The 12,095-nt window shown below is 41.0% G+C and overlaps 1 protein-coding gene across 1 annotated transcript; it reads right to left on the minus strand.

Moving 5' to 3' along the window:
* Positions 1 to 1,621: 1,621 nt before the first annotated feature.
* LOC138583504 (methylmalonate-semialdehyde/malonate-semialdehyde dehydrogenase [acylating], mitochondrial-like) lies at positions 1,622 to 12,095 on the minus strand. Its single transcript, XM_069655399.1, has 12 exons — positions 11,965 to 12,095; positions 11,604 to 11,642; positions 10,221 to 10,295; positions 9,629 to 9,790; positions 9,226 to 9,304; positions 6,985 to 7,287; positions 6,572 to 6,693; positions 6,065 to 6,254; positions 5,775 to 5,956; positions 4,296 to 4,475; positions 2,654 to 2,752; positions 1,622 to 2,558 (listed from the first exon to the last, which is right to left on the minus strand). The coding sequence occupies exons 1-12, from the start codon at positions 12,001 to 12,003 to the stop codon at positions 2,454 to 2,456; spliced, it is 1,575 nt and encodes a 524-aa protein (XP_069511500.1). The 5' UTR covers positions 12,004 to 12,095; the 3' UTR covers positions 1,622 to 2,453.

Consider the following 12,095-nt stretch of genomic DNA (forward strand, 5'->3'; position numbering starts at 1 on the left):
TACTGATGTCTCCAGTGACTTGTATCAATGTAAATCTGTGACTCCAGAATAGACATTATGCTTTTAAGCAGTGTGAGAGAAGAAAGTGAGTCTGCCTTGTAGAATAATGAAGAAAACCTTGCTTGATTCACTCAGTTTACCTAACAATCATATAAAGTTTTTGCAATGTTTCTTCCTTGTCGGTTCCTTAATAGCTTAATTCCCACTGCTGACTTAGGCAGTAAAAAAAGACAATTGAGACTCTGCTCTCTCAAATCAACAAACAATAAAATACAATGCAATGTTCTCACTGCTGCATAGTTAAATATCAATATACCAAGCCATTGAAAGTTTTTTGTAATAATCATGTGTCTTAGTTTGAAGTATGAAGGCTTCGGGCTGGATTAGGATGCTGGATTTTTCTCAGGTTACTTTCCTCACTTTTGGGCTTGTGTGATAAGTTTTATGACTGAAATAAACTAACATTTACTGTGGTATTAACAGAGTGAAGCTGCAAATTCTGCATAAAATAAAGTGCTGCAGTGTCCATGAAGTTAATCATCCACTATCACAGATGCAATTCAACTAACGGTGTGTATGTGGACAGGGGCAGCATGTTTTATTAGGTAATGTCCCCTGGCTGGATGTGAATATAGCAGATTAGAAAGCTCTATAAAGGAGCAGGCTCACATCTGGTTATCGGAAGTGCTCAATTCATTTAACAGGGTCGGTTCGTTACAGTACACTTGTAAAAGCTTTTTTAAGGTTAATTTTGCCGTCGAAAGTATTGACAGCTCGTTAGCCGTTGGATTCCTATGGTTACCGTTGAACGACCGTTAAAAAGCTAGGGTTGCCGTTCAACGACCGTTAACTTTTGTAAACTAGGTTATTTTAACTTTAGACAGCTAATTTTGGCGTCAGTACAATGTCATTAACAACAACTTTGGTTAAGTTTGACGTGATTGAGCGTTGGCTAGCTTCTCCTTTAATTCTTAGTCAGCTTTTATAACATATGCTAGCGTGAGTAGTTTAGAGAAAGCTAGCCGGTGAAGTTTCGCATCAAGCTAAGTTAGTTCGTTAGCTAACTTTCGTACGGTACAGCGGGTTCCTTAAAGAGGTTAAAGTGGTCACAAAACACTTAACACATAATAAAGAACATGTACGCTAACTAATGAAGGTGTTTTCTGTAGGCTAAACACAGTCCTGGCTCACCATGATGTCCGACTAGCAGCAGCAGCACAGCAGCTGAATCCTCGTCACGTCACTCGTGTTGTGATGAAGTTGTATTGTCCTCGTGCAGGGCTCACACACCAATAAATGTGAGAATACAACATGCTGAGTACCGAACAAACGGACCTAATAGAACAATATGAGGCTTATTCTGCCAGTGGGAAAGCTATCAGTGGCAGCTGTATTTGTGATGTTTAGTTTTTACTGGCAGTCAAAACAGCAGGCAGCTCTCAGCAGCTAAATTATAGGTTGCATTGCTGAATCAGAATAAGTCAAGTTCAAACATTATGTGCTTTTCATCTGTTGAGTTCAGACATGATTTCTGCACTCCGTTTGCTACAGCATACTTAAATGTTGTATTTAAGTGTAATGAACAACATATAATTACAACACCAATCAGAATTCAATTGAGTCAAATTACAGTGCCTTTATTAAACCACAGACTGTAATACCCTTGATATTGTCTCCTTCTTTTCAGTCACAACACCAAAGAGAGAAGTCAGAGGGACAAAGTTTGAAGTGGCTCAGACACATTGGATGAAAAGATGTCTAGCACATGCTGTTCTGTAACAGTTTTTCATAATGGTTTACCAAGTACATCAAATGCCACTCTGACAATACAGTACAAAACTGTGAACCTCTATCAGACACAGAAATCACATCAACACACAGTACACAGCAGAGGATCCATGATGAGGACAAGAACCAGCACACAGTATTCTAGTATCAATGGAGTAACAGAATGGACATATCGTTGTTCCAATGTAGCATTTGTTCGATGAATGTCTACTTTTACAGTATCTATAGTAAGCCCTGCTGAACAGAACAAGCTGAAGAGTCACAGTGGATACAAGTGGAAGACATTTGTCGTTAATGCTTTAAAGGCAAAATCCCTGAACCTTTTAGTGTATACTGTAGGTTTTAAAGAAATTTGACACCAGAGAGCAGATCAGTCATCATCATGATTAAATCATAGTCCACAGAGTGGGAACAGAACAGAAAAAGAGTCAGTAACAAACCAATGAAGATCCAGACAGCACCGTTCATATCTGCAATCTAGTTGATTTCGAAATGAGGTTGAATTAGTTTTTATGTGTTTGTGCAAAAAAATTGTCTAAAACGTCCAACTAATAATCCCCAGTAAAAAGGGACATTAACATTTTCCCCCATTCCATCCATGTTTTTTTTTCTTAAGGCATATGAGGAGTCAGAGTAGGTTCTGCTGGATGTGCTTTCAGTTTAGCTTAGCGTCCCATTGTTGGCATAGTAACAGCCGGGCTGGTCACAGTGGCGTCCTCGGCCTTCCACTGCGAAGTCACAGTCTTGATCTGAGTGTAGAATTGGATGCCCTGGTGATAAGAGACATGTCATGTTAGCTCCCCAGCACATGTCTACGTTTATATTTCTATGAACCACTGAGTGTCATAGTGCTTTTGTTATTTACCTGCTTGCCGTAGAAGTTGGTGTCTCCTCTGAATGAGCCTCGGGAGCCGGTAAAGGAGAACATGGGGAGGGGGACGGGGATAGGGACGTTCACGCCAATCTGTGAAAATGCATACGTGTGTGAATAAGACACTGTACATAATAACTGCAGGGCAACTATAAGTTGTGTAATGTGGTTGGCAAAACTTCCCAAAACAGTTTGCTTAAAGTGATAATCTTTAAGATCTCAGTTTCGTTCCCGTTGGTGGCACCTACGGCAAAATTCAATCAGTGTTGCATGTGTGACGTCCACGGTCGGCTCCAGTTGTAACTCTGGATTTTCCTCACTGACGGTCGCTTTCCTTTTTAGACTGTTTGCCTTCATCTGAGCGTCAAACTTGTTTCTTTTTCTTTGGATTTTCACTTATTGTTGAAGTTGTATCTGTAGTCATCGATCTTTTCTTTCTTTGTTCAGCCATAGTAGATTACTGTTTACTCGCAACACTTGCAGAGACCGGAAAAGCAGCCGCTTAGCTCCGCCTACCCTCTCTGGCAGACCAACCACTGCTGGGTGATGGAAAGCGCGTCACTAACTGGGCGCCGCTTGTGATTTTTTCTGCGAAAGTCACACCTGACACCCGGTCCGTAATACTGCAAATGCAAAGGCTTTCATCAGTGGGCCATAGGCTCAGTCACCATCGTGTTACCTCATTCGGCGATAGATAGTGACTTAACAGACATTTATTTTAATGAAATTCTTCAAGATTATTACTTTAACAAGACAAATTTGACAGATCAAACTAATGTCTTTTATCTTCACAAATTAAGTGCACCCCATGCTAGTTTGGATTTCCTTTAAGAGTAAATGTGAGGGAGACATTTATCCTAATAACTCTTTAAGAAACAAGGTTGTGAATAATGATTTTGTAATCTATCAGCATGACAAATGTTAGTCTAAAATTGCACATCGACTCCACTGGAACAAGACTAGACTGTCATATAGTTTGCAAATTGGCTGCAAATTGGCTCCTTCTGCGTCATTAATGTGAGTTTATCCAATACTCTCTATGAAGTGGCAAGTGGTACTTGACTGAATTCTAGGTTGACAATGTTCTAATTGCTTGCTTTCTCTTAAATTTTTGTATGAATAAAGCAATTACTGGTAAATTCTGAATGAAAATGTGTCCAAAAACTGAAAGAAAGGTTAATTTCTTTCCAAATTCGTCTTAAATCAAACACTTTCTGCTTGCTCTTATAAATGAACTTTCACAAACACCTTTGTAACATGCCTTTTATGTACATAAAAGGGCTGTGCTGTTTTAAGCGACTTTAACGGCACAAAAAATAAGCTTGGTTTGAAAAGGATGAACAGTTAAATGTTGGAGAGAAGAATCAGCACGGGGTGTTTCACTTTTATGAATTCTTTATAGCATTCTCCTCTGAGCCTTCATGTCGCTCCAATAAATATTCCCACTTCACATGAACAATGTGTTTCCTCTTTTTGAAACAGAACGCCTCCCACACAAATCTGTTTACTCATCAAAGTGTCACACAGGTGATTCACAGAGGACCCAAATAACACCAAAAGGTGGCTGTCAGTTTGGATCCTGACAAAGAATTTGACAAGCAGTGTTCTGTTATGCTTTTGAAACAGAGTCTCTCACCTGGCCAACGTCCACCTCGTGTGTGTATTTGCGTGCCGTGGCTCCGTTGTTGGTGAAGATGGCAGTGCCGTTGCCATAGGGGTTGTTGTTGATTAAAGAAATGGCGTCATCGAGACTGTCGGCCTCCAGGACGACGAGCACCGGTCCGAAGATCTCCTCTGTGTAACACTTCATGCCGGGCTGGAGAGAACAGAAGAGAGATCACACCAGAGTTTCCTCAGGCATTTAACATCACCTATTACTGAAACTACATGAGATTTACTGATAACAGAAAATGTTTCAGAGAAAGCTACACGATATTAGGCGAATGTTTTTTAAGTCTGTACTGGCAAATTGTGTGTGCAAGAGTCCAAAGGGCCCAAAAGTCAAAGCTTTGTCTCACTATTAATAGTAAAAGCATTTCATCTGCTTCATTTGCTTTATAACCTGGGACACAACTTCCTAAAGCTATGAATACAACTGGGATGTACTACTTCATCTCAATGACTGTATATATAGATGGACGACGCGTCTCCATCTCACTGTACAAATTTGATGCCAAAATAACCCCGTGACGGGCGCTGTCATCTTGCGATGCTGACGTCATTTGAAGCCAGAGTTGCACAGTAGAGGTCAATGTGTGGATCCGCCGTAGCCTCTTCCACTACCCAAAACACACACTTAACTTACCAAAAACAAACAGCAAAGATCCCACATGTGGATGTATTTAACAGCAGAACAGCTTCTTAGAGTTGGTCTGAAGCAGACGTTCACAGATATGTAAACTTCAGTGACTGTAGTGATTGTTTTAGTTACGTCTCCTCTCGCTGTTCCTCCTCTACTCTGCTAATCAGGAACAGATCGGCTGCAGGAGCTGTATTTGTCAACAGAGCTGTCAATCATCATTTTTACAGCATCAAATAACCAATTAAAAATAAAAATTTAATTGCCGTGTATTTTGATTTTATAGTTAGATAGAGATGTTTTGGCTTCACTTTCAGGGAGCTGTCATGTCGTCCATATATTTTACAGTCCATGCTTCATTCTAACATTGAGCCTTGGATTTTGACCCTCTTGCTCATGCATCTGTTGCAGTCCAAAGCGCAAAATGTGAATATTGTTGAAGAAATGGATGCCATGGAGATACGAAATGCATTAGCCAAGCTTGCACTAAAAGTGCTTAGAGACTCAGATGTTTTCAAAGTAGAGAGTATTGGTATGTTTAACCGCAGTACAAATATTGTTGGGTATGTAGTGCAAAGAAGGCCATTTAGATGCAGCCAAAGACTAACCGCTGTGTTCATTCATTATAATGAAGTAATAAAAATGTTAAAAGCTCCACAGAAACTTGTTGAAGTTTAACCTTGGCAAAGGACACATTTTCATTCTTGCTTAAAATGCATTATTCAGAGAATTCTGTTTAAAAAAAATAACTGTTAGACATTTACAGTGATTGACAAAAGGAGGCCAATGTTGCACTCTGTCTGAACCAAGTCTCACCTGAACATTGCCCAGGATGGTGGGTCCTACAAAGTTTCCATTTTCATATCCTTTGACGACGACATTTCTCCCATCCAGCAGCAGTCTGGCACCTTCATCCACCCCACTCTGGATCAAAGACTCCACCCTGGCCCTGGCTTCAGGAGAGATCAGGGGACCCACATCTGCTCCAGGCTGATCGCCTTGAGGACACACAGGTAAAATGTCTCTTTATGAAGGCATTTTATATTAACTGATATAATTTGAAATGTTTATCAAAGACATTTTTACACTGTGATCAATGAAGTTACCTGCATTTACACGCAGGGACTTTGAGCGCTCCACCAGCTCTGGGAGCCAGTCACGAGACTCCCCTACAAAAATAGCAGTGGAGAGAGCCATGCAGCGCTGGCCAGCTGCTCCGAAAGCAGCACCCACCAGCTGGTTGAGGGTGTTCTCTTTGTTGGCATCGGGCATCACCACACCGTGGTTCTTGGCTCCCTAAAACGGGAAATATAGGACACTGCTCTGTAGGGTTTCTCTCCAGTTACACACTAGGACATCAAACAGACGCAGAATGTGGATAATCACCTATGTTTCATTTATCAGCAATTGACAGCTGAGCACTGTGCTGTTGTCTTGGTAACCATAGTAGTAGATATTTTGCATATGTTTGAGCCCATATGGGAACAGCTGTTATAATTTAATACGTGGATTATTATGGAAAACAACCACTTCAGCCTGGTGAGACTGACAACCTTCATGTAAGAGGACGCATGTAAAGGATGTTACACAAAGCCGTGCGAGTTCTGTTGTACCATGTTGGACTGCACTCTCTTGCCGTTCTTGGACCCCCGCTCGTAGATGTGCTCTCCTGCCGGGTTGGAGCCCACAAAGCTGATGGCTTTGATGGCCGGATGGTCACAGATGAAGTTCACGGCTACACAGAGACACAAACAGATATTTAAACCCGCTCTTCTCCATCTGTGCTGCACCCTTAAGGCAAAATATGAACACACAAAAGGTTCGGACCCAGTGATTCAAACCCTCGTGCCTCGAACGCTTGTGAATTAAATACAGATATAAGCTGTGCACATTATGGAAATTTCCTATCTACACACTGCCAGGGGGTATACGAGGAGTGTTTGAGTCATCCTTGGACCTTTACCCAGCGCTTATTATACACACAGATTATGTTTTTCTCTGAATGCACACAGAGACGCACACTCACCTGCGTGCTGGCCGTGGATGATGTTGAGAGTACCATCTGGTGCCCCGGCATCCTGGAGCATTTTGGCGAGGAGCATGGTGCATCCCGGGACCCGTTCAGAGGGCTTCATCAGGTAGGTGTTGCCACATACCATGCCGATCGGGAACATCCACAGGGGGATCATGGCAGGGAAGTTGAAAGGGGCGATGCCGGCGCACACTCCGATGGGCAGGCGGTAGGTGTAGGTGTCCATGTCCTTGGTGATGGAAGGTAAGGTCTCGCCCAGCATGAGGGACGTAATGCTGCAGGCATGCTCAACCACCTCTGGGGGGTGAAGAGGAAGGGAGAGGATGACATAAACAAAAAGGAAAAAAAAGGTGATATAAGGCGTGTCTAAAAGTACACACTTATGGGACAAACGTTACTTTTAATTGTAACCAAGTTTGTACTGGACTTCAGCGTTAATCTAAATATACTAAAACTAAATACTCTTTTGCAATACTGAGCATAGTAGCTGTGGATAGTAGTGGATAAGCCAGTAAAGCCATCTAATGAAGACTGGTGTGATATAATTCATGAAATCTTTACAATGGAACCGATCGCCTTCTCAATGAGGCTTAAGAGTAAGGGCCGGTGTCCACTAACAGTCTTTTGCTGACTCAATATCAGAGTGCTTCTCACGAGCGCTTACTGTTGCTAGGTTACGCAAGTTGTCTGGTGGCACTTCCACTTCCCTTGGTAGTGATTGTTAAGTCTGTTTCAAATCACTCTGTATGCTTAATATTTACTTTTATTCAAGGAAATTTTACAAAGAAAACTAATAGATTAGGAATCATGTCCTGTAGTTAGCAGATGCTCTAGACCTGGAAATTGTACCCTCGTTAAAACGATGCGCTTCCTCCCCGCCATTGTTGTTGACAAAGTTGATATCAGAAGTCCCGCCCCTTCTTGATTTTGATTGATCAGTGAGGGAAAAGTGACATTGATTAGCACAGTGATGTTCCAGGAGTTGAACTATTTTCAACTCAGAGCACTGTGAGCGCTTAACTGCATTGATTTGTATAGAAAATAGGCACTGCCAGCACAAAAACGCCCTTAGTGGACACAGGCCCTTAACGGAAAAGTAGAACATATTTCACAGAAACGCCTTTCTTCTGTTTAAATCTGTTTATGCAAGTTATGTACATGTGTGTATCTCCTTTTTTCCAATGGAAGGAAAACCTGTGATCTTTTTTATCTTCTAAAATGATACAGCAAAAAAGCTCAAAAGATGAATCACTCTGGAAGTTATCTAACTTAAAAAATATTGCAGAGGTAAACATCGCATTCACAATAAATTACTGGATACCTCTCTGGAAATTGTAATGAGATGATAATATGATTTAATATCTACATTACAATGCATTATGCCCAATATGCAGTTTGGACTTTAGCCTCTTGAATAAGTATAAAAACTACCTGTTAATTCATTTCTTTTCCCTGTGAGTAAACTGTAATAGAAGCCGTAAAATCTTCACGCACTATCGGTCCCAGTACTGTGGGAAATCTCTAATGCTGGCAGCACACCTGCAGATGTGGCCTGACGTTCAGCTGATAAGTTAGTGAGTAAGCTGCCAGAATCGCTGGGGCATCCCGGAACTGGGAGCCGTACCAAGTACAAAATAAACGTTGGCAGCCATGTCTTCATATAACACAAATATATCTTCGTTTATTTTCAAGTGTGCGCGGCTCTTTTAATTTCTCGACATGGTTCTTGTTAATGCAGGTTTGCAAAAAGTGAACAAGGAAGTGCAGCTCAGGACGAAGAGGGGAGGGGGGACGGCATGATTATCTTTATATAGGATACCACTAAAAGCCGAGCCTGCAGAGTGTTTTAGATAAAAAACAAACCAGGAGGTCCCACTTTAACAATGTATCACTGCAGGGATACCGTTTCCCTATCCATTGTTTGGTTATAAATGGACACTCTGAAAGCCTCTATGTGCCAATATGGCCAAAACAGAACCCTTTCCCCATTATTAATTTAAAAGTGAGAGGAGTGTTGGGTTTCACGCAAATAATTGACATCCTGCAGCCACTTAGTTCAGTCAGGCAAAGGCATAAAGGGTAGCCAAAGACACAGACTTTTCATCAGGAGATACGGATACTATAGACAACAGTTGGACCAGGGGAATTTGATCCCTGCTGTATATTCACCTGCACTCTAATCTAATCAGGACATCAAAACCCAATAGCACACCAGGAGATCTCTGCTTTACTTACGCAGTCCTCTAAACACGTCTCCTTCTGCGTCGGCGAGAGTTTTGCCCTGCTCCAAGGTGATCATTTTAGCCAGCTCTTTCTGAAACATTACAGGGAAAACACTTTATTCAAGGCATCAGTGGGGGAAAAACAAGATTTACACTAGCGCTGCAACGAATAATCAATCGAAAGAAAATGATAATCAATTTATTGTTCCAATTAGGACTGTTTGGAAAGGGGATGCTGTTTGAGGATGCCACTTTGGGGCTCTCTACAGACGAAAAGAAGAATAGATTTATCATTAAAACAATAGGCAGATTAATCAATAACGAATAACAATTACTTGCAGCCCTGTATGTACACACACAAACTATTTCAGTCCTCTCTGTATTGTCGTAAGCATGCAAGTGAAAATAATCCCTACAATGTTGTCCTTGATGAGCTGCTGGTAGCGCAGGAAGATCTGCTGCCTGCTGAGGATGGAGGTCTCGGACCAGGACTGGAAGGATCGGGAGCAGGAGTCCGCGGCTGCCAGCATCTCCTCCTGGGTAGCTTTGGGAACTCGTCCCACCACCTCATTAGTGGCCTGAGGAGCGGGAGACAGTCGGTACAGACAGGTTGACTTAGAAAACAAACATTTGGGTTATTAATATTAATGTATTAATGGTAATATCAAGTAATGACTTCCCCTGCTCTATCCTTTACAGGTTTTATTTTTATGTGAGGCCGTTTCTGCATGCTATTATCACCAATCACTACATTGCTTGAGGCTTAAATTTGACAGCTAAACTACAGCAGGGCTGGACTTTTAGAAGACATAAAACCCAACTGGCTGTGCAGACTGGACTCTGATTTATCTCGCTTTTTAAATAAGAGATATTTGAGTTATTTTCCCCTCGCGAACGATTAAGTTACTATTACAAACTTGCAGTGGTTATTTGCAGCCACATGATATTAGAGCTCTTATTAGTGCAGCCTCTTCACAGGTTGAATATAGTTCATCTGTGAGTACTTACGGGGTTGTGAATGTCAAGCCATTCAGAGGTGTTGGAGTCGACGAACTTGCCGTCAATGAACAGCTTGGTGGTGGGCTAGAGGGTCACAGAAGCATATGATTGAATCCCACATCATTAGGGAGTTCATTAAGGACATCCATCCATCGCCACAATATACACAGTGACTGTCTTCAGCATTAGTATTGAGAGTTTAGAGTGTCCCTGTTCCAGTTGCTGTCACTTAATCCCACTTAACATACTAATTCTGAGCATGCTGGAGTAGTGATACATTTCAGTCAGCATGCAAATGTAAGAGAAATGTAAGACTTAAAAACAGACATCATTTCTTTAGAATATCAATTTGCTTTCCAAGTCGCAGTTTGATTGACATCTTGCTGCATATAAATGTACCATTAAAGGTAGCATATTTCATTGTATTTTCAGACCTGCAAGGATGCACCTCAAAGAGGCACCTGAGCCTTAGGTATAGTAGGTGGTGGCAGTATGCAGCCTGAAAAGCAATAGTTTAAATTGGCAATAAAACATAAAAAGACATTTTGCATGCTTGAATTTGAAAATCAAGGAAGAACCAACAGAGGAAATTAGGAACAGGTCCAATATAAAGACGGCAAATAGTCTCAAAACCAGCTAAGTTTCGATTGCAGCCAATTTACTTCGAGAATTGTTGTTTTTAAATGTAATCATGAGATAATGCTGCCTGCTCACAATTCAACAAATAAAGTCTAAGAGCTTGTGAATTAATTAATGTATCATTAATATAAAAGATACAATAATTTGATGTATATACGCATAAGTATTGGTAACTTAAAATGCTTTAAAAATATTCAAATACTCCTGTCTGGATTTATGCTTGAAAAAAATCAGTGCCTGAAGGGGTAAGTGCATTTTCTTTGGCTTGATTTGTTGGTTCAATGACATTTGGATAATTGCAAAACCTTAAAAAAGAGACCGATTCCTCAACGATGGAGACATCTTATGAAGAGCCAGACTAATGAATGGATCAGATTGTTATAGCTTATAGATTTATCAAGCTATTAGTAAAAAGAAATACTCATAAATACCATGATGTGTTTGAGTCAATTTTGAAAGAGCCTCTCGGTTTAAATTTTTGTTACTGAAATTAAACATTCAGTTTCATTTGGGCCATATTCTTTAAATAAAAAACGATGTGGTGCAGCACGATTGGGAGCTTCATGTTACCTGAACATGTGAATTGTTTCATCAATATAACAAACTTTGCAAACATTTTAGAGAACATGGTGTTGTTTTTATAATGTAGGGTCATGTGTGTCCAATAATGAAAATATTTCACAAGGAAGGAAGTGTGGTATTAATGGAAGTATACAATACGAATTATGCAAGGTGGCGAGTGGGGGCTCTCACCACTGAGGAGGAGTAACAGCGACCCAGTTGGAGGGGGACCTGCAAGAAATGAATACCACACCATTAAGTCAACTTCACTTCATATTGGACTCGTGGTCCAAGGTAATGAGAGACAAGTCTGACTTCTCCTTTGCTTTTCACTCCTGTTGACGTGACGCAAATGAAACCTTCCCTACTTATCCAACTTAAATTGCACATTAATATTAAATACTTCCGAAGAAGGAGGAGATGGTTGTGTGCAGCGTGCATGTCAGGCAACGACTTTGTTAGCTAACAGATCAGCTTGTTAGCTATTTTGAGTTGCATACGCGTCAATCAGTAACCAACTGTTATATGGGAGATGGACAGGAATTTGTTTTACCTTCTTGGTCAAAATGGACCGAAGGAGAACAGCTGCCATTGTGCAGGGTCAGGTTTCTCTTGTCCTGCTCCAAAGCCCTTCAACCGACCCACAAAACACCGGAGTGCTAAGAGAACTTCAGCTAGCAGAAA

This window comes from Semicossyphus pulcher, unplaced genomic scaffold (genome assembly GCF_022749685.1).
Source record: "Semicossyphus pulcher isolate SPU_LCO1_2020_fin unplaced genomic scaffold, fSemPul1.0.p SCAF_11, whole genome shotgun sequence".
NCBI classification, from domain to species: domain Eukaryota; kingdom Metazoa; phylum Chordata; class Actinopteri; order Labriformes; family Labridae; genus Semicossyphus; species Semicossyphus pulcher.